Source organism: Pleurodeles waltl, chromosome 4_1 (genome assembly GCF_031143425.1).
Source record: "Pleurodeles waltl isolate 20211129_DDA chromosome 4_1, aPleWal1.hap1.20221129, whole genome shotgun sequence".
NCBI lineage: Eukaryota > Metazoa > Chordata > Amphibia > Caudata > Salamandridae > Pleurodeles > Pleurodeles waltl.
Window position 1 is genome coordinate 184,258,987 of NC_090442.1, and position 23,606 is coordinate 184,282,592.

The 23,606-nt window shown below is 46.5% G+C and overlaps 1 protein-coding gene across 1 annotated transcript in view; it reads right to left on the reverse strand.

The window, feature by feature from the left end:
• Positions 1-23,606, reverse strand: part of LOC138287530 (protein mono-ADP-ribosyltransferase PARP12-like) — a 267,415-nt gene that overhangs the window by 65,474 nt on the left and 178,335 nt on the right. Inside the window, exons 10-11 of the mRNA XM_069228004.1 lie at positions 19,251-19,381; positions 5,317-5,468 (exon numbers count right to left, since the gene is read on the reverse strand). Coding sequence (XP_069084105.1) covers positions 5,317-5,468; positions 19,251-19,381 — 283 coding nt within the window. The remainder of the gene's footprint in view (positions 1-5,316; positions 5,469-19,250; positions 19,382-23,606) is intronic.

Here is a 23,606-nt window from a genome sequence, read left to right on the forward strand (position 1 = left end):
ACAACAGATAGAGAAGGCAGGTATATTCAGCTGATCGGCACATTGGACGAAGCGCCATTAGCGATTACTGGGTTATACGTTCCTAACTTTAAACAGAACGAATTTCTACAAACCACCATATCTCACCTATCAAATACCTTAAACATACCCAACATATAGGGTGGTGACATGAACTGCGTGCCACAAGTAGATATGGACAGATCACACCCCCGCTGGTGGCTGCCCCAGTAAGGAAAAACTCACAAACACTGCAATCCTGGCTATCCGAGCGCCGATTGATCGATGTGTGGAGGCATCTCCACCCATTGGACAGGGAATACTCTTACAACTCACCTGTCCACCTCCTACTCACCCACATAGGCGTAATACTTTGTTCGCTCGAACTGATACACAAATTCACCAAAGCAGAATATACCGCCAGAGTGATCTCAGATCACAGCCCACTCATAGCACAAATCAAGTGGGGCGGAACACGCACACGCATTCCAACGTGGGGCTTGCAACCACAACTATTACTGGACCCCCCTTTCAGGAAAGAAATAGCCACCCTAATCGCCACATATTTTGCACTTAATAAGGGAACCACGAAGTCCAGAGCAACTGAATGGGATGCACATAAGGTGGTAGTTAGGGGCATATGCATGTCAATGTCCAAGGGGGTAAGACAAACACTGACAAACGAAATTCGAATGCTTGAGCAAAATGTGAGAACAGCAGAATGTAAATTTGCAGAGGGAGAAATAGACAACGCGAGCCTCACAGCTACGCGCACACAGTGGAAGGAAGCAGATCACCGCCTAAGACAATTTGACTATAAATATCATATGGCCCGTATGCACTCAGAGAGCGATAGACCGGGCAGACTACTGGCATGGCTCCTGAAGAGCGAGAGACATAGTGCTCCTATTGGGGCGATACGACTAAGCTCGGGAGCAATCGTAAATACCCAAGCTGAAATAAATGCTGCCTTCAGAGAATATTATAGCACACTATATAGAGCGCATACCCCCCCAACACAAGAACAGCTCCGTAAGTTCCTTAATGGAATACAAATAAAGCAACTCACACTAATACAAGCCGAGGAACTAGATAGACCAATCGACTTAGCGGAGGTGCAACAGGCAGTACGTCAGTTGACACATGGTAAAGCACCAGGAGGCGATGGCCTTCCCATAGAATATTATAACACCTTCCAAACGCAAACACTAGCGCCATACTTTGAAATGTTGAGCGAAGCCCTAGAACAAGGTCAACTACCTGAATCGCAACGAGAGGCTATAATAGTGGTGTTGCACAAACCAGGCCGGGATCCAATGGATGTCCGCTCCTACCGACCTTTGTCACTATTAAACACAGACTGCAAAATACTAGGCAAAATACTAGCAAATCGCCTTCTCCCACTATTGCCGGCTCTGGTGCACCACGACCAATCGGGATTCATACCCGGCCGCAACACACATGTCAATATTAGGAACTTACTACGATTAATGGCAAGCACCCCTGAAAATGAAAACGGACGAGTAGCGGTATCACTGGACATTGAAAAAGCGTTCAACACACTGGGTTGGCCTTTTCTACTAAAAACACTTGAACTGATGGGCTTTGGCAAGGCATTCGTTGGGTGGATTAAAACATTGTACTCTGAACTGACAGCTAGAGTTAAAACAGGCGAAACTATATCTGAGAGGATTAGAGTGGAAAGAGGTACAAAACAGGGATGCCCATTATCTCCACTGCTGTTTGCTCTCGCCATTGAGCCCCTGGCCGCCCGACTTCGTACGTATGCGTCCGACTGGGGCATTCAGGATGGCCCACAGCACCGCATAGTCTCTCTATATGCAGATGATGCATTAATATTTCTACATTAATATTTCTACGTAATTATACCACCTCCCTTCCTAGCATGCTTGAGCTGCTAGATCAATTTGGTACCATATCCGGGCTTAAGGTCAACTGGTCGAAATCTTGTCTATTCCCTATGCGGGCGATCCCAGACGCATGCCGCGGAGCCCATTCTCCGACTGAGCTACAATGGTGCTACACTACATTTAAATACTTGGGCATAAATATTTACCACGACCCCCAGGATCTAAAAGAAGGTAACCTAGGACGTGCGATCAGGGCCCTTCGCGGTTCCTTACCCTTCTGGTGCTCGCTCCCACTGTCCCCTCTGGGCAGAGTGGCCATTGCAAAGATGGTGGTCTTACCACGCCTACTATACTTCTTCTCCGTGCTACCATTAATACTTCCTGCCTCCTTCTTCAAATCCCTGTCCAGCATATTGTCAGATCTAATTTGGGGAAACGGCTGTCGTAGAGTGGCCCAAAACAAAATACACTACCCACTTGCACAAGGCGGGATGGGGGTACCACGACTAGAACTATACTATGCATCTGCCCAACTACAGTGGGTGCTTAAATGGATACACAATCCTGCAAATATAGAGGCACAGAGTATACACGGCGAATTAGGACACTCTAATATATTACGCCACCTGTCAAATAGAGACAACACAGGGCGCACGCAAAATATACTATTGCATAATGCGCGACGAATATGGCATAAATATGTGCTGCATGGAGACAAGACACCACAATACTCTCCCAAGATACCCCCGTTAGATATACCCAAAATCGAAATAATAACTGCAAAATTAGATTTATCAACCTGGCAGAAGAAAGGCATACAAACAGTGGGCGATTTATTCAACGACGGGCAAATACGCACATATGAGGCACTAGATGGCGTTCACAACTTAAGATGAGGCGATTTCATTACGTTTGGTGCGGTGCGACAATTAATACGCACTACATGGAAATGCAGAAACAAAGAACCTACTGTAGCCCCAATCCTACACTAATTATTAAATAACCTGCAAAACCCGCCGAATATCTCAGGAATATATAGAACCCTGACCACACAATTCACACAAGGCCAAGAACAAGCTAAAAGCAGATGGGACCAGACACTCACTTACACTCTCTCACAACATGAGTGGAACCAGGCTTTAACATCGACACACACAGTATCACGTAACCCTAGGCTAAAATACACACAGTTTAACTACCTACATCAGACATATCTATCACCACACCGACTCGCATAAATGTTTCCTCAATCAACCCAGAGATGCCCAAGATGCGGCTCCAATGAAGCCACCTTCTTTCACATGACCTGGGACTGTCCTCCGATCCTGAATGCCTGGAAAAACATAATAACTCAAATAACTGCATGGCTCGAAATTCCATTGGACCTCAGCCCAGCGCTATGCTTACTGGGAATAAGAGAAAGACCTAAAGGCAAAAAGCAAATACACAAATGTATAGACTTAGCATTAGTATTGTACAGACGATTAATAGCTATGCACTGGAAAGCCCCTAATGCTCCAGGGTTGTCACTCTGGCACACAGAACTATTGCGCTGGGCAAAAGCAGAGACATATACATTGCAGTCATTACAGGATAGAGGGATCAAGGTGAAGGGCCTTACAACCTGGAACTCCTTTGTCACAACACTTGAAAGCAAGGAGGATGAGCGTCCCCCTGACCACAAAAACATAAACACTCAAAAAGATCAACGAACAACAGGAGTAATAGCAAGCAGTAAATAATTTATAAAAAGCACTAAACATACCCCTAACACTTATCAGCTGGGAAAAAATAAAAACAAAATAACTGAATGACACCACCACAATAATGAAGCAGTTCTTTATGGCTCCCTACAGCTGCCCCCTTTCCACGTGTTCTATCACTATTACACTTAACTTTCCTCTTTAGTTCCTATTTTTTTTTTTCTTTCCTCTTTCTCAAACTATCTCCAAGTTTACTACCAGCAAATATCAAAATAGCCATGAATCGACTGTAACATTGGCACTACACATAAGCGAGCAACTCCAAATGTACTCATACTGCGCACATTCTAATTTGTTATTTTATTTACTTTTGTTGTGTAATGTACAATAAATACAAATAAAAAGATGTTAAAAAAAAATGATCTCAAGTGCAGAGTCCATTACCTGGCTAACTGTCACTGTAGAATATAAGACACAAGTTGGACTCAGCAATAAGGTTAGGATGGGATAATGCCTTTTACTGATGGCTCTTTCATTGGTGAAGATGTAACAAAGGGTGTGCCTGGTGGGTGAGGACTACAGGGTATTGTGAGGGCTAAGTGTAAAGGTGTCAGAAGGTGTAGTAGTCAGAACAGAAATGGAGAGAGAAGCCGGGGAGGCTGGGCGATGAATGAACCCTTTCTCCAATAGTGAAAGGGGAGCTTATATCGAGTTAGGTTTGGTCGCCAAGCCAACATGTTATACAGCTCTGCAGGTTCAGTAAGATGTTACTTGAGCGTAGAGGAGAGGATCTGCAACTCTGCTGGAGGATTACAAATGTACTGGACAGAATGGAAAGGCTAGGTTTTTAGTGTAAAGAAAGGTGGTGACACTACATTGGGAATTGAATGGATTGTAATCTGGAGGGTATGGAAAGGGGGAGTGTCAGGGGAGAAACAGTGGAAGGATGGGCAGAACAGGTTGGCTCAGTTGTGGCTCTCACGGGGTGAGAGAAAGATGTGTGGGTGTGTGACTAAAGGATGGGATACCGAACAGAATGGGGAGTGAATTGGGGAACTAGGACTTGCAAGCTGAGTTTGATCTGTATTAAGGTGAATCTTGGAAAGTTGATGATGGGCTGGGGACAGCATAAAGGGTAAGCAAAATGATAAGTGTTATGGGGTATGGGAGGAGAAAGAGGGTGTTGCTGGTACAGGATGCAATAGTAGCTACCAGAAAGTATGTATAAAAAGCTAAGAGAAATATATGTATTGGAGAGAAATTAATAGTTGAAGCAAAGTGGTGGGTCTTCTGAATGTTGCAGAATTTGAGATGATCTGTGGTAGAGTTTCGGAATATACCAGATGCATGTATTGATGTTAATCATTGTGTTCTCTTATTCTCATCTATCCCACCTTGTAACATATTCCTCTTTGAACTATTTATAGACTTTTTGGAACTTTGAACATCGGCTAGGCAAATAATATTTTTCTTGTGTGATCAGATGTACATTTGTACTGTTTGTACCCTACATATCTTCTTTCAGTTCATGGGCCACCTCCCCTGCATCCCATTATTTCTTATAGCTCTGAAGAGAATTCCCGGAGGAGAAGGGGAGATATTGGTTTAAAGTGCAATATTTATACTCTGTCTTAGTAATATATTTACTCACACATTTTCTGTTCATTTTAACATACAGGTTTAATAGGCATTTCAAAGACCCCGTATTTGAGGTGTATGCCACACTTTTCCCACAAATTGCGCACCTTTTCCATAAATTGTTGTACGGCCTTCGTACATTCTCCAGTCAAAGTTTTCATGACAGATTGTATCCACATGGTAGGTATCAGTGCCGTGGAATAACTTCTTCTCCAGCACATCCTTATCATTGTTCACGGTTTTCATTTTCTTCATTTGCCTAGAGAAACACATTTGAAGTTTCTTTAAGTAAAAAGGGAACACCAACAATGTGCACTGTTACTGTGTGGTGTCCACTTTCTATTCAATCTCTTAAGAATTTCACAGTTGCAAAATAACCTTCTCACAACAATGCTCCTTCACATGCTCATCTGTCGCGTCTGGGTCATCTCTCTGAGCTGTATGGTACTAATGCATTCAAATATCCTGCCGCACTGGAGTCGTTATGATCACATATTCTTATAGTCGTTAAATCACTTCAGCATGATAAAGTGGCAACCCCTTGCAGCTAAGCCACCACTGTAAGATATTCACCTTCCAGTCTTGGATAACTGCCACCAGGAGCCCTGTATGCCCTTGATCACTGCTATCATACACCATCAGTTCTGCAGGATGATCTCTTAGACCTCAGTCACTTCAGCAAGATAACCCCAAGATCTGTTCCAGTTGCCTTCCATCCACCAGAGCCCTACCACATGGACCCACATAGTATTGTCAATGGTATGAGGAGCTCTGTATCTTTTTTAGAGCAGAGGGTAACTTCTCATTGTTGCTTTATACTCAATTCACTTTGATGAAATCCTGTCTGCCATGATATATTTCTAACGTATACAAAAAAGTGATGGATGGAATGCTTGCATTATCTCAGCCACTGATGATTACTCGGGCCGCATCCCAGTCCATTGCTACTATGCACACCATGCCACCTCAGTTTGGATCCAGACATATGCAATCAGTCCTAACCCACATCTGGGCATACCATTTAGGGTTTTGCACTGAAGTATAGAAAAAAGTGATGGATGGAGTGCTTGAATTAATCACTGTTGGAAAATGGGTTATTGGTAGGGCAGGTAGGTACCTACACCTAGCAACAAGCCACTAACCTCCACATAGGTACAGTTAGGTCTCAGTAAATTAATCCCAGCTCAACCCTTGGTAGCTTGGCAACGAGCGTCAAGGCTTAACTTAGGAGACAAAGTGTAAAGCATTCAAATATCACAAAACAGTAATTAAATAAAACACAGGAAACAGTTTAAAAATCCAAAACCAATTTATAAAAAAATAGTTTGTATTTTTATCTTTAAAATGACACAAAAACGATTAAAATCGGTTCAGGGGAACCGGAGATATGAATTTTTATAGAATTACTATTTTTCTAGCGCTTAGAAACAAAAAGCGCCAATCGGGTCATCTGGTTGCACCAGGACCGGGGCAAAGTCAAAGTTTCAGGCCGACCGCGATGGAGCCCTGCTCGGCTACAGGTCGCGGGAGGCCTCGGTTAAAAAGTTACCTTCTGACTTAGTCTTTATTTTGAAGTTTTTCTTCACCGGGACGAACCTGCCAGTTGAATCCGACCTCCTGGAGCCCTTGTCCGGATACACGATGTGGGTTTCCTCGGTGGAGACTTTTACCTTCGGACTTTGTCGTTTTTTCGAGAGGAAAATCCTTCGACCGGGGTAAACCTGGATCTTGATCCGACGTCCATGGAGCCCTTCTCGGATACGATGGCTGGGAGGTCCCGGTCAACTTTTTACGTTCGGACTTAGTCTCTTTTTTGGATGTTTTTCTTTACCGGGACGAACCACGAAGTCAGGCCAGGTCGCGGTTGAGGCAAGCCGGGTAGAATTTCCGCGGCGGGTCGGTCCCTCTCTGGAGCTTTTTTCCAAAAATTCTCAAATCTTTTCCAAACTTCTGGGGCTTCACCCAGATGTTCTTTTAAGGTTCTTTTGGGGTCCACAGCTCACCCCAAGGGTCCAGAAGTTCTGTGATGGTCCTTGGGGGGTGCGGACTTCAACTCCCAGAATGCACCTGGCGCAAACTCCTTTTTGGCCACTGGACAGTGGTCAGCTGGTCGCTTTCTTCAGGAGTTGGTGCAGGGGACTCTGGTTAGCAATTTTTCACCTGTAGCAAACAGGGAGTCCCTCCTTGAACCAGTTGAAGCCAGGCAAAGTCCTTCTTGTGGTGAAGCCCAAGTGTGCAGCTGGTGCAGTCCTTCTGAGTGCAGGGTCCAGGTGCAGGCCAGGGGTCCAGCAGGGCAGTCCTTCTTCTTTAGTTCCTTTCTTGTTGAATTCTGGAGGGGATCTGAGGTGTGGGGGCAGGTCTGCCAGTTTTATTCTTGCTCCTGGGTGAAAAGCAGGGGGGCCCTGGTTCTCCAATCAGGTACAGGGTCGTCCCCCTGTGATGACCACTTCCTGGGAAGTGTGGCAAAAATCCATCCCAAAAGGCAACAGTCTCTAAAAATCCAACATGGCTGAATCTGATTTTTGGAGGTTACATCTGGCTGAGCCCACCCACTGGTGTGGCTAAAAATCATAAACACACCCCTCTCCTGCCCTCTCCTAATCTAATCAAGGGGGTACCTAGCTGTCTGGGGTTGCAGGATGTGGGGGTGTTGCTGGGTGCTCCAGATGTCCTTCTCTGCCTTTGAAGACCAGTTTGGCAGCCCTCCCCCTTCCTGCCTCACCATCTGCTGAGGGGAGATTCTCTCCCCCAAGCACATTCCTTTGTGTGAAGCCTGGCCACTTCACACCTCATCAAGGCAGCCTGGCAGAAGCTGCTGCAGGCTGGCCAATCAGAGCACAGCAGCAAAAACAATGCAGAGCTGAAATTGGCAACTTTTTAGGTAAAGTCTAAACTTTTTACCTGAACAAGTTATATTAAATCCAACAACTGGAAGTTGTGGGATTTATTACAACAATTAATTTGATACCAAATTCTTGGTATGTAACATTTAAGGAGACTTTAAAATTTAAAATAAAGTCTGCCCATTCTAGCCTATGAAGGCCATTTACTTCAATGAGGGAAAAACGAATTTGGCTGTTTTTACCTCACCAGGGCTTATAAATCTATTTTTATAAAGTCCCTGCTTATAGTTACATGGCACCCAGCCCTAGGGGCACATAGGGCACACCTTAGGGGTGACTTATATGTAACAATAAGGTAGTTTAAGACTTTGGAAGTACCTTTAATTCCAAAGTCGAATTTGCATATAACTTTAATTTAAAAGCAGCCAGCAAGGCAGGCTTGCTTTTAAAATGACACTGGGCACCTCAGCAGTGCACCTAGGTGTGGACCACCTATGCTGTGGTCCCTAAACCTACATGCCCTACCATATACTAGGGACTTATAGGTAGGTTAACTTAGCCAATTATAATTAGCCTAATTTGCATATCCATTTTACACAGAGCACAGGCCCTGGGACTGGTTAGCAGTACCCAGGGCACCATCAAAGTCAGGAAAACACCAGCAAAAAGAGGAAAATGGGGGCAAAAAGTTATGGGGCCTCTGCAATCAGCCCTGTTTTCTCACAATCACAATAGCTACTGATGATTACTCTGTGCTCAGTCACAGTCCATTTGTTATTTTGCACACCTTACCACCTCAGTTTGAATGGGGGCACCCCTGGCTTTTGCTGGGCATATACATAGTAACATGGCAAGGATTGGCTTATAGTAGCCATCCCTGATATACGTAGGGCACCCTAGGATAGAACTGGGATGCCTGGGAATGTGATTCCTGGCTAGTAGAAATGTGAGCACTTTATCAGAATGTGAGCCTGGTTTTCGAGGATCAACCTGATGTACCTCTTAAAATGTAAATGTGCTGTGTTTAAAAAATATAGTTTTTCAGAAAATATATTGACAAATTGTTAAGATGATATTTAATTCAAAAGGTGTTAATTCATCACAAATGAAAATATAGGAGGTCATTACAACAGTGGCGGTAAAAGCCGCTAACCGCCATGCAGAAGACCGCCAACACACCACTGTGGCATTCCGCCACGGTCATTATGACCCAAAGGCCGGAATCTGCCAAAATTGAGACACCCACACAAGTCCGCCACACCAAAAGTCAGTGATAAACTGGCGAAAACAAAACCTCCACCGTCACGCCAACAGGAATACGCCCACACTATCACGGCCCACTAATCCATGCGGCGGTCTTTCAACCGCAGTATTCCATTGGCGGTACACACCGCTGCGCTAAAAATTCACACGCATTTACAAAACCCATCCACATTGGACAAATCGAAATACACACACCTGATACACATACACACACCACTCCCACACACCCAATACAATATAAAACACACACCCACATCACCCACATCACCCACAAACCCCTACTGCCAAGAATTCCGAAAGAAGGCCAGAGAGAGACACCACAATATACAAACAAACATCCACAGTCACTCAACACCATCACCCACATAACATCCACGCACCTCACACAACACACCACTAAATATCACCCCAAACATCACAACACACACCACCCCACACATCACCCACACCACCCCATGGCACGGCAAAGACACCCCATGTTCTCTGAGGAGGAGCTCAGGGTCATGGTGGAGGAAATCATCCAGGTAGAGGCACAGCTATTCGTATCACAGGTGCAGCACACCTCCATTGCTAGGAAGATGGAGCTATGGCGAAGAATAGTGGACAGGGTCAACGCAGTGGGACAGCACCCAAGAAATAGGGATGACATCAGGAAGAGGTGGAACGACCTACTGGGGAAGGTGCGTTCCGTGGTCTCAAGACACCACCTTGCGGTTCAGAGGACTGGCGGCGGAGCCCCACCTCCTCCCCCACAACTAACAACATGGGAGGAGCAAGTCTTGGCTATTCTGCATCCTGAGGGCCTCGTAGGAGTAGCTGGAGGAATGGACTCTGGTAAGTAAAATCTTTACTATTACTTTCCCCATCCTACCTGCATGCCATCACATACCCCCACCCTCGCCCTCACCCCCATCACTCCAACTCCTCACAAATGTTCCAATATCACAAACCACACATCCCAACACCAAGCCCTGCATGAAACAACAAAGCATGGACACCCATCACCAAAGCATGGCCACTGCACATACCCATACACCCCCCTAAACCATCATCACACAAGCCCCCACACAGGAATGCAAGCACTGGTGTACAGTGTCACCCACCCATTGCACACCATGGCACACACAGATGCAATAATCATGCTTTTACACCCCTGCAGGACCCCTACCCAACGTCACCGGACAGGAGGGTCCAGACATGTCCACACCACCAACAGAAGAGGCCCACAGTGATGACAGCAGCTCTGTCCAACTGGATCTAGACGACCAGCCCGGCCCATCTGGGACCTCAGGACAGTCGGTTCCCCTGACACAGTCACAGGCCACCACAGAGCTTCCCCCCTCTGGAAACACCAGCACAGCACCCACCCAGCGGGCCCATACCTCTGTCCCCTGGACACGTCAATCAGCAGTGTGTCCACCACTACAGGGAACCCAGGCTAACCCACCACCCCAACAACAGGGACCTGGGGGCAGTGGCAGTGGGCACACTGTTCAGGGGACAGAGGCCCATGGAAACAGGGGAACTGGGAGGGCTGCTGTGCGACAGGGGGAGGACAGGCTCAGGGAACCCACTCTCCACGAGGCCCTCTCCAACATCATGGGAGCCTACCATCATTCCCAGGAGACTATGGCAACGGTTCTGGCCAAGTTTCAGGAGACCCAGCAGCTGCAGGAGGAACAGTATTTGGGCTTCAGGGAGAAACTCAGATCCATCAATTCCACCCTGGGCACCATCATAGGGGTGCTGAAGGAAGTCCTCAAGCACCAGGAGGGACACTGTGGCACAACAAGGGGCCCCTGACACTAGCCTGGACGATAAACTGCCCACCACCTCTGCCGGCGCTAGTGGACAGGAGGCACCGCCACAGGACCACCACACCAGCACCCCACCCCCTGCAGATGGCGAACCACCCCGCAAACGGTCCCTGAGATCCAGGACAAAGACAGAGAACGATGCCAAGACCCCCACCAAGAAATGAGACCACCCTGATTGTCATCCTTTTGTCCCACCTTGTCACCCTGTCCATCCTCAAACTGCCCCAGCTCCACTTCCTATGCCCCTTTGGACAATGCACCTGTGAGACTAATAGCTTGGACTCTGCCATGGACATTCCTCCACCATCACCCCTCACCATTTAACAACTCCCTCCAATATTGAGCACTTAAATAAACACCCTTTAAGCACACAAAAAATCTGGAGTCTGTCTGTGATTTCGAATTAGTGTATTAGCAATTACAGTGACAAAATGCTCTTTCAATTGTAATGTCAACATACCTATGTCACACAGCTCTAGTCCATGAGGAAACAAAGCAGATGTCACACAGTGGGACCCACATCTGTGAAATCGTAAGAGAAAGTGAAAACTCAGTGACCATACACTGGGTGAAAAGGGCAGACAGTAGAGAGGTAGTACTATTAAAGTACATTTAGTAGGCAGGTTTGTCTTCTTACCTGTGTCTCACTGGAAGTATTGCAGGATCACAGAGTTCCTGTTGCCGATGTCCTATTCTTCTGCTTCCTCGTCTTCACTGTCCACAGGCTCCACAGCTGCCACAACACCTGCATCTGGACCATCCTCCTGCAGAAAAGGCATCTGTCGTCGCAAAGCCAAGTTTTGAAGCATACAGCAGGCCACGATGATCTGGCACACCTTCTTTGGTGAGTAGAATAGGGAACCACCTGTCATATGTAAGCACTGGAACCTGGCCTTCAGGAGGCCGAAGGTCCGCTCTATAATCCTCCTAGTTCGCCCATGGGCCTCATTGTAGCGTTCCTCTGCCCTTGTCCTGGGATTCCTCACTGGGGTCAGTAGCCATGACAGGTTGGGGTAACCAGAGTCACCTGAAAATGGTGAGGGACAACTGTTAGACGCAAACTAACTTACGGATATCCCCAGACAACTATTCCCACTGATTTGGTTCCACGTGCTCACCTAGTAGCCACACACAGTGCCTCTGTAGTTGCCCCATCACATAAGGGATGCTGCTATTCCGCAGGATGTAAGCGTCATGCAAAGATCCAGGGAATTTGGCATTAACATGGGAGATGTACTGGTCTGCCAAACACACCTTCTGCACATTCATCGAATGGTAACTCTTCCGGTCACTGAGCACCTGTTCACTCCTGCGGGGGGGACCAAGGCCACATGTGTCCCATCAATGGCACCTATGATGTTGGGGATGTGTCCCAGGGCATAGAAGTCACCTTTCACTGTTGGCAAATCCTCCACCTGAGGGAAAACAATGTAGCTCCGCATGTGTTTCAGCAGGGCAGACAACACTCTGGACAACACGTTTGAGAACATAGGCTGGGACATCCCTGATGCTATGGCCACTGTTATTTGAAATGACCCACTTGCAAGGAAATGGAGTACTGACAGCACCTGCACTTGAGGGGGGATTCCTGTGGAATGGCGGATAGCTGACATCAGGTCTGGCTCCAACTGGGCACACAGTTCCAGGATTGTGGCACGATCAAGCCTGTAGGTGATGATTACATGTCTTTCCTCCATTGTCGACAGGTCCACCAGCGGTCTGTACACTGGAGGATGCCGCCATCTCCTCACATGTCCCAGTGGACAGTGCCTATGGAAGACAACAGCGAGCACAGAGTCAAACCAACTCTGAGGTACGTAAACACAGCTTACTCAGAAAACTATTCATAATCCGAAAATTGCCTGTATGAGTGTTGAGCCAAGGCCTAGGTATGTGTGACGCAGTTAAAAATAAAGCCATGTGGGCCCCTGAAATGGCGGCTGCCTGAACTGTAAAGTGGGACAATGAGATATGAGGTAACTGCGCTGGTGTTGTACACCGTCGCGGTAGGCGGTCGAAGTCCGTGGCACAATTCTGCATTGGTTAACATTGGACCCTAAGGAGCCAATGACGATGTACGCCGGCGGTGACGGTACGCACCGCCGCGGACGTGACCGCCATTTTCTATCAGTTCAATCATTCGATACCTGATCTTCAACAGGAGAGAACCTACACTGCAAGTGCTGCTGTGACCTCAGTCTGGAAGAGACAATGGCTCGTGCGTCTGGGGAAAGGGCCCCTGCCTTCAGCACGGAGGAGTTTGAGAAACTCGTGGATGGGGTCCTCCCCCAGTACACGCTGCTCTACGGTCCTCCAGACAAACAGGTAAGTATACTGTGAGCATGCTGTATGGGCAATGCCTGTGTGGAGTGGGATGGATGAAAGATGGGGGGGGGGGAGAATGAGGCGTGCATGAAACGACGTTGAGTGCATGTGCCACATGGCAAGGGTAGGGATGCGGGCCAATGACTGTGACGGTGCAGTTGGTTTTTCCGCTGTACAATTCCTGTAGGTCAGCACCCACCAGAAGAAGGATATTTGGCGTGCCATCGCCAAGGACGTCCGGACCCTGGGGGTCTACCACAGACGGAGCACCCACTGCCGTAAAAGATGGGAGGACATTTGCCTCTGGAGCAAGAAGTCGGTGGAGACGGGGGATGGCCTCCCAACGTGGGAGGGGTGCCCGTCGCACCATGACCCCCTGATGTTCAGGATCCTGGCGGTGGCGTATCCGGAGTTGGATGGGCGCTTGAGGGCATCACAGCAGCAACAAGGGGGTGAGTACACTCTCATTCTGCTGATTCAGTGCGCAGTGGAGGTGTCTGGGTGGGGGAGGTGGGCTGTGGGTTCCCCTAGGCCAGGGCGAGTGTGCTAGTTAAGTCCTCTTTTTCAGGCAGACCCTGTGGCACCCCACCCCACCTGGGTACAGTGCCAACTACACCTAGTCAGGCTCCTGTGACATCCATGTGTGCAGATATCGGCCATAGCCTTGTAGGCCATGTCCAAGGGATTGAATAGTGGACCCCAAGTGTGCAGCGTAGTGCAGGGGACTTCTGTGTCTGTCGTGTCCACCAACGGTAGCGGTAATGCATGCACTCAACATTTCTTTCTTCTGTCTCCCCCCCTTTTTGTGGTCTCCCTGTACTTGTGTGCATTAGCATCATCAGGCGGAGGAGCAGTGGCACCGGAGCAGGAGGGAGCTGCATCCCACATGTCCCTGGAGGGCAAGACTACGGACTCCGATTTCACCAGTGGGATGGAGGGCGAGGGGAGCTCCACGGCGGGGACAGGCGCTGACATCAGTGATACGGACTCGTCCTCTGATGGGAGCTCCCTTGCGGTGGTGGGCCCCTCTGTGCCCCCCGCATCTACGGGTACAGCTGCCACCACCCCCTCCAGCACCGCCCTCCCACCACCCCCTCCAGCACCGCCCTCCCAGCAGCCCCTCAGCCTTTGCCCCGTGCCCGCTCACCCAGGAGGGTGGGCATCACCTTCGCCCCAGGCACCTCAGGCCCTGCCCCAGTCACCCCTGACGCCATTGACCTCCTCAGGTCCCTCACTGTTGGGCAGTCTACCATTCTGAATGCCATCCAGGGTGTAGAGAGGCAGTTGCAACAAACCAATGCATTCCTGGAGGGCATTCATTCTGGTCAGGCAGCCCTTCAGCGAGCTTTTCAGACTCTGGCCTCAGCACTGATGGCAGCCATTGTCCCTGTCTCTAGCCTCCCCTCTCCAACTTCCTCCACCCAGACCCACACCCCTGTACCTCAGCCTATCCCAAGCACATCATCAGACCAGCATGCACACACCTCAACACACAAAGGAAGCTCTGGCAAACATAAGCACCACACATCCCACAGGCACTCACGCAAGCATCACACACATGCAGACATACCAACATCCACTGCCTCCACTGTGTCCCCCTCTTCCTCATCCCTCCCATTCTCCTCTCCACTCACACCTGCATGCACTACATCTTCAGCCACTACGAACATCACCAGCACACCCACCACCACACCCCGCTCACGTGGAGTCACCACCACACTACCATTCACACATCCCCTGTGTCCTCTCCCAGTGTGTCAGTGAGCCCTCCTCCCAAAGTACACAAACGCAGCCACACACCCACCCAACAGCCATCGACCTCACGACAGCCTCAAGCCCATGCACCTTCACCCAAAGTCAGCAAACGGATGCCTACTACGACCACTACCTCTTCCTCCACTCCCAAACCCCCTCCATCTACCCATCCCAGTGTTCCTAAGAAACTTTTCCTGGCCAGCCTTGACCTCTTTCCCTCACCTCCCCCACCCCGTCCGTCCCCTAGGGCCCGACTCTCCAGGTCCCAACCTAGCACCTCAGCCACAACATCGGCGGGACCAGTAGTGCCAGTAGTCATCGGATTATGGAGCGCACAGTGTGGCAAGGAGCCACAGCACGGACAGTCCCCCACCTGTCAAGCATCAAAAGTTGGCCAGTGCCCGGCGGGAGAGGGGGAAGACACCAGCCACCAAAGCCGCTCCCAGGGGTACAGGTGGGAGTGTGGATTCAGCTGCGACACCTTCCAAGGTGGGGAAGGGCCACAAGAAAACCGGAAAGTCTGGGAAGATCAGCACGGCAGAGAAGACCGCCGTCAGCCCCGCTGCCAAGGAGCCGACCGCCAGCAGCCCCACTGCCCCAGACAGGACCGCCAGCAGCAGCCCTGCTGCCAAGGAGCCGGCCAGCAGAAGCCCGCTGCCCAAGACAGGACCGCCAGCAGCTGAACCGCTGCCCAAGACAGGACCGCCAGCAGCTGAACCGCTGCCAAAGACACTGCTGCCGCAAGCACCGCTGCCAAAGACACCGCCGCCACAAGCACCGCTGCCAAAGACATCGCTGCCACAAGCACTGCTGCCAAGGACACCTCCGCCACAAGCACCGCTGCCAAAGACCCCGCCGCCACAAGCACCGCAGGCCCATGAGCACCGAAAGCTCAGACGCTACTGAGGCCGCCACGAGCAGGATGAAGCACTCTGGGCACAAGTCCCCCTCCAGAACAAGTGGAGATTCACATCCACTCACACAGTCCTTGGCAGGATGAAGCACTCTGGGCACAAAGCCCCCTCCAGAACCAGTGGAGTTGACATCCACTACCTCAGTCCTTGGCAGGATGAAGCACTCTGGGCACAAAGCCCCCTCCAGAACCAGAGGAGTATCACATCCACTCACACAGTCCTTGGCAGGATGAAGCACTCTGGGCACAAGGCCCCCTCCAGAACCAGTGGAGATTCACATCCACTCACACAGTCCTTGGCAGGATGAAGCACTCTGGGCACAAAGCCCCCTCCAGAACCAGTGGAGATTCACATCCACTCACACAGTCCTTGGCAGGATGAAACACTCTGGGCACAAAGCCCCCGCCAGAACCAGTGGAGACAGTTATCCACTTGAGGGACTGTGGCTTTGCACTCCCCAGGATTGAACAGTGGGCAAACCACCAACTGGAGAGACTTAAGAGACTGTGGCTTTGCACTCCCCAGGATTGAACAGTGGGCAAACCACCCACTGTATAGACTTAAGAGACTGTGGCTTTGCACTCCCCAGGATTGAATAGTGGGCAAACCACCCACTGTAGAGATTTGAGAGATTGTGGCTTTGCACTCCCAGGATTGAACAGTGGGCAAACCACCCACTGGCGAGACTTGAGAGACTGTGGCTTTGCACTCCCCAGGATTGAACAGTGGGCATGGGGCCCCCGCATGGATTTGGCGTCATGCACTCAACCGGCTGAGGTGCCCACCCTTTCCCTTCCCCCTGAGGTGCCTGTTTTATTTCTATCTGATGCCCCTGCAGTGTTCTCTCCGTCTTGTTCGGGTATCTTGTGTGGGCCTCGCCCATGCATTTTGGGCCCAGTGGTCCACGGACTTTCAAGGTGGAATACAATGGACTAATATTCTTGGCGTATATATTTGTAAATAGTGTATGTATATTTTTTTAATACTGAATTTTAATATATTACAATCGTTCACCTCATTTCCTTTTGTCTTTGCATTCTTCCCGGGGGGTTGGGGTGTAACTAATGTATCATGCTGTATTAGTGTGTGTGTTGTTGAGTGTTGCGTGTGTGTGTCACAGTTTTTTCCCTCCCCCCTCCCCTGTTTCGTATGTGCAGTACTCACCGTGGTCTTCGCAGCCGGCGTTCGTGCTCCTGGTAGAGGAGCAAGAAGATAAAGGCTGGAAAAATGTGGAGCTCTGGTTCCATGGCGTCCTGGTTCCTCGTGGGGTGTGCAGAGGTGATTGTTTTCCCTTCGAAGTCCTGTTTCCGCCGTGCTTTTGTTTGCGGTGAATCCGCCCCGGAAAAGGTGGCGGATTGGTAGGTTGTAATTCTGTGGGCGGTACATTGTCCTCCGCCTGTCTGTTGGCGGTGACTGCCGCGCTGTTTGTTTGTACCGCCGTGGCGGTCTGAGTGTTAAAGTGGCTGTCTATGTTGGCGGTTTCCGCCACAGTCGTGATTCCATTTTTTTTACCGCCGGCCTGTTGGCGGTCTTACCGCCACTTTAACACCGACGGCCAGGGTTGTAATGAGGGCCAAAGTATTTGAAAGCAAACTGTGTTTATTTTCAGGAAATAGCAAACTGTATGTTTTAGGAAAATGACTTTATTTAGCAAAGGTTAAAAAGCTCATATATGAGGAAAAACACATGCAGGTACAAAAATAACCAGTTATTATCTGGAAGAAAAAGGTGTATGTATCATACATGAAAAACTGGTGTTAAAAGGAGAAATGGCACATTGGGATAAAGGGGCATATTTACTGATCGCTGTTCTCACACCAGAATGTGTAAATTGCATGCCTCTGCTATTTTTTGAACAGGGATTCAATTTTGTACGTGCATTATTTACATAGGTCGCATCGCAAACTGTCCCTTCAAAGGGGGGGGGGTTGCAAAATGATCTGCCTAATTATTATCAACCAGGCAGGATGCAATTCCCGTCCCCATGTCATTGGCTGCAAATATAGATATGGTGGGCTGCAAGAGACACCAGCTCTCCGCCCCTGCATTTTCATTCCCTGACAGAAGCATTGTTTTTTAAAGCAGCCTCTGTCCCTTTAACGGACATAAACTGCATTTAAAAATAAATATTTCCCTTTTGCAACACCTTCTTGGGGATCAGGCAGTAGAAAACCAATCATAGTAGGATATGTTAAACTTTTTTCTCAAGAATATGTGAAATGATTATAATACCTATGGCTATTTTGTAGCTTCTTAGGAAAATAGTACTGTACTGGCACTGTTTGCTTCTGTTATTCGCCCGCCAAGCCTTTGTCTTGTCAGGTAATTTATTGAAAGATGTCACCATCCCCTCCCGCCCCCAACTTTTGCCCTCCAGGTTGCTCACCACCCACTGGTGACTCCATAAAAAACAAAAAACCTTGCATCAATTTGCAGGCGCGTGCAAGCGTGTACCAATAAAATGGCCCGACCGTTGCTTCTGTTTTTTAATGTGTATTTCCTTTAACCTTGTTGCAGAGCTTCGGTGGATACTGTACAGCATGGCTCAAAAATGTTGGCAAAGTCAACAGGTCCTAAAGAACGAGCATTATTTGATTTGCCAATTACTGTACAAAATGCTCTCAGGAAGATAAAAGTCCAAGCTCACCTGGAGACAGCAAGGCATGTTTGCTTGAATTGCTTGTGATTAACACCCTACAATTGAGATTGTGGTCAATAGCCCGCCAGCAGGGAAGTTCACCAACCACCCTACCCAAGCTACTGTCACACAGCCGTATCACTGTTGGAAATTCTTCCATTAACCCTTAGCTAAGGACAGTGGGGTGGTATCCTTTTGAGCTTAGGCCACTGCTGAAAGAGCAATTCCTGAAAGATGGTCACTGAGATGTACTATCAATCACCCCTCATCATTGTGCCTTCTAGTCCCTGCTCTTAGTTAGCTTACTGCATCATTTACTGCTGGGAACGGCCTTAACAGTACAATATCCCTGTGATATTCATTTCTGCTTCATTCAGTGCAGCCCCTACAGCCAAGCCCCTTGCCAACAACCCCTGTGACTTTAACAACCTCTATCAACATATGTTTCCACTGGAAGTATTGACAATCAAGCCCTCAAATACTTACATTTGATAAACCTGCCAGAGGGAGGGATTCTGAACCCTCTTAATTTTCTGTACTGAATATCCATACATGGTCTTTTCAAATTCTCTTTCAATTTCATTGAATTCAGAAGAGCCCCTGTGAACATCCACCAACTGAAAGGTAAAGAAATGCGTTATTTTACACTTATGGCCTTGATTGGAAGTAGGAAGTTAAATCATACGGATGGGAATAACTGTGCGGTCCTGGATTTACCAGGCTGAATTCCGCACAGATTTACATTTCCATATGATTCAATGCACCTGTTTACCACCTTCTGAGGGCGACAGGTAAATGCGTGTAAGGAGGCAGGGAAGGGAAAAGTTGGGACGGGTGGAAGAGGAAAAGGGGAGAGTGCGCGAGCGAAGGGGGGGCTATTGTCTGACAGGAGGTGCATTAATGGCTCCCTGTGCCTTGGCATAGGGTCTTCGAGGGGTGGGGCTGCAAAGCAGCCCTTTCAAAATGCGATTTCACTGGCTGGAATTTCTGTCAGATAAAATTGGGTCTGGTCTTCCAGCACCCCGAAAGGCAGTGCGCTGGATCACCAGCCTACGTACAATTGTCTACATCTTGTAATCGGGATCTTTGACAGTAATCATTGCTCCTGTTGAAGATAAAATACCCATCATGGCCTAAGTCTTGCTGCATACCACTGGGATATTTCTCTGCTTCTATCTCACTGTGCTACATACAAACGTTAGCGTCAGTCTTTTCCTTAAACAACAATTTATGTAATAGCCAGTGCTTTTATGAATTGTTTCAGTTGTGTGATTGATTGGGGGGCATGGCTTGGCGCTGTAGGAAGATGGCTGCCTTCACCGGAATCCGTGACCGCGACGGAGGCACAGGGAGCCGGCTCGTTTATCCTGCAGAATTTCACTACTGCTGAAGAGAGGAAAAGTTAGGGGAATATGCCTGGGCAGCATTATTCCCCTTGAAATGAAGTAAAAGGTATTTTTAAGCCTTTTTTCAATGACTTACATCGTCTGAGAAATTTAGTTTTTTACTTTTCACCTCATTATTTTTTTTTTTGCTCTATTCATCGTAGTCTAAGAGTTTCTTTTTGCACTTTTTGGTTTAAAGGTGTGTATCTATGCTCTTTATTCAATGTATTTTCCTTTTTGGAAAATTTGGTCCAGCTTAAGGAGAATTTTGGACTACTCTATTTTTTCTGAGATAAACCTCACTTCATAAAATATATGTTTTACTATATATTGGGCAGAATTATTCATCTTTGCTTACGGACAGATCTAGGAACCTTCAATTGACTAGCAACAAAGTACAGAGCAATAAAAGTTCTGAAAATATTTATTTGTCAAACTCATTTACTCCTTTATCAAATATGGAGAATGCCGGGGTTACTACTCTTGATGCTACACTCTCGGCGCCTGTTTCTCCCCCTACTGTTATTATTAAAGTATCGTCCAAGTTTCCAGTAACGGTTTCGACGTCCATGAATAAGACAGCTAAAAAGGATCCTCCATCTCCTCTTAAAGTTGTTGATACCATATCTATGGAGTTACTCCTTGAAGAAATAAGAGCGCTTAAATCCCATATGGAGGATACAAATAAACAATTACAAATATTAGACGACAAATGGTCTCTTGTGAAAAACAGAGTGTGGAATGAAGAGTGGAAGTACTTGAGGATTCAGTGGCGGTTATTTAATCTCTGCAATCTGAAGTTACTATGTTAAAAAAGCATGCAAAGGATATGGAAAATCTGAACCGTAGGAATAATCTATGTATCTATGGTCTACCTGAAGGAATTGAAAGCTCGGATTGTTTATCTTTCTTTCAAGCATTTCTGCCCAAGATTCTGGACCTGCCTACTTCTCCTGTTTTGAATATACAAAGAGCGCACAGACTTGGTCATCCCTCACATTTGGCTTTGACGTCAAAGAAATCAAGAGGAATGATACTTAATTTTTTGGAGTATGTAGACTTGCTAAAGGTTCTCAGAGCAGCAAAAGCTAAAGGTCGGATCATGTGGTCAGGTTCCAATTTTGTTTTTGCTCAGGATTATGCTAAGTTGACAGCGGAAAAACGAAATAAATGTCTTGATATGCGTCCGGCATTGAAGTCACTTAATGCTCGGTATGGTCTCTTTCATCCATGTTTGTTCAAGGTGACCTACAATAATAAGACCACAACATATGAAGAGCCAGCATTACTTCAACGATTTATTGAGTCTTGTAGAGGTGAAACAATGGACAGTTCCAAAATATCAGGGACTTGAATATTGTATTGTTTTTTGTTTTTCTACTATGCTCTTATTTAATAGATATGCCCATTTTTGGTTTCTGTAATTCTAAATGTGTTCAATTGTCTACGGTTTTCACTGTTTCCTATGTTCCTCTCTTCATGCATTTACATACCCATTTTTTGTGGTAACAACTTATGTGGCCGGGTCCCTCTTCCCTTCGTATCTGCCGTCGTGGAGTGAAGGTTACATCATCTTCGCCTTGTGGTTTCACCACTCTCATGTTATTTTTGTCTTATAGGTATGTTTTTATTACTCGTTATGTGTTTTTTCTGTAGTTTTCATGTTTTCTTTTTTATTTTGTCCTGTTTGTTTTCTTTCACTTCATCTCTTCTGCTCTTACTATTTTTTCCTCCTTTTATTTTTTTTCTTTCTATTTTCTCATGCTGATAGTTCTATTTTTCTTTTTCTGTACACCAAAGGTTTTCTTTTGGTTCAATTTCTTCAAATTATTATGTGGTTTATATGCATTAATTTCATGGGTATATTACATTTTATATATATTAAATGGCAATTAGATTCTTTCATGGAATGTTAAAGGTTTGGGATCCCCAATAAAGCATCAAAGAGCTTTAATTTAACACATATTTTAAAATTGAAAACTGATAATGCTCTGTTGCAAGAGACTCACCTACCAGGTGATGAGGTAGCTAAGCTTAAAAGACAATGGGTAGGTCATGTTTTTTCAACTCCAGGTATGGGGAAAAGAAATGGGGTTGCTATACTGTGTCATAAGGCTTTGACTATTACTGTTTTTTCTCAAGATTCTGATGAGAAGGGTAGATGGGTTATAGTTTCAATGAATATTAATAAAGTACCTCTAACTATATTTAATGTTTATGCGCCAACCCAACTTGATAAATCCTTTTGGAATGAAATATTAGCTAAGTTAATGACTCTTTCAGATGAATATTTGATTTTTGGAGGTGATTGTAATATGGTTATGGATCCCTTTCTTGACCGGAAATCCAATTCTAGATTTGTTCCACCCACCATATTTTCACAGTTAACCTTCATGATTCAACAAAGAGCATTAACAGATGTTTGGAGATTGTGCAACCCCACATTACAGGAACTTGCCTTTTTTCTCCCAGTACATTCTTGTCAATCGAGGATTGATTATCTGTTTGTCTCACAACCTCTTGTACAACATGTTTTGGGTTCAGAGATTGGTTCCATATTAATCTCAGATCATGCTCCTGTGAGCATGGACCTTGATCTTATCGCACATAATGAGCCAAGTAATAGATGGCGATTTGATCATTCATTACTTCTCGATTGTAATTTTACTCAGCTTTTTGAGAAGTTTTTCACACTGTTCTTTGTAGAAAATGATACCCCTCAGATATTGGTTCAAATTATCTGTGATACATTCAAAGCAGCTTCTATGGATTTTATTATATCTTATGTTGCCAATAAAAAGAAAATACTTAGTTTAATGAATCGCATCAAACAATTAGAAAATCTTTACTACTCTTCTTGTCCTAATGACTTACTTCAAGCTAAATTTACCTTCAATAAAAATGTGACTGATATTGCTAATTCTTATCTTCTTAAGTCTAGTGCTAAGTATTATGGGGCCAAAATAAATCAGGAAAACATTTTAGCAAGTTATCTTAAAATCAAAAAAGATAGAACAAAGATAGAATCTATTTATAACTCCTCCAATCTTTTATTACATAAGAACGAGGAACTTTTGGATGAATTCGTTCATTTTTTCACACAATTGTATACTCCTGATTCTGTTCCCACTCAGGATCTTATTGATCAATACTTGTTTATCATTAATCCACCTGTACTTCACTCTTCTGATTTTTCTGTGCTTGATCATGACATTTCTATTGATGACATTCTTAGTGCACTAAAACTTACTAAATAAGGTAAAGCCCCAGGCCCTGATGGCTTTACTATTGAATTCTATTTACGTTTTTCCAAATTATTGGTTCCAAGATTATTTAACATTTTTACCCATTTTGTTGAAGCAAAATCCCCTGGAGGGTCTTTTCAAGAAGCCTTAATAGTTCTTATACCAAAGGATATTAAAGATCCAAAGTTTTGTAAGAATTATAGACCTATACC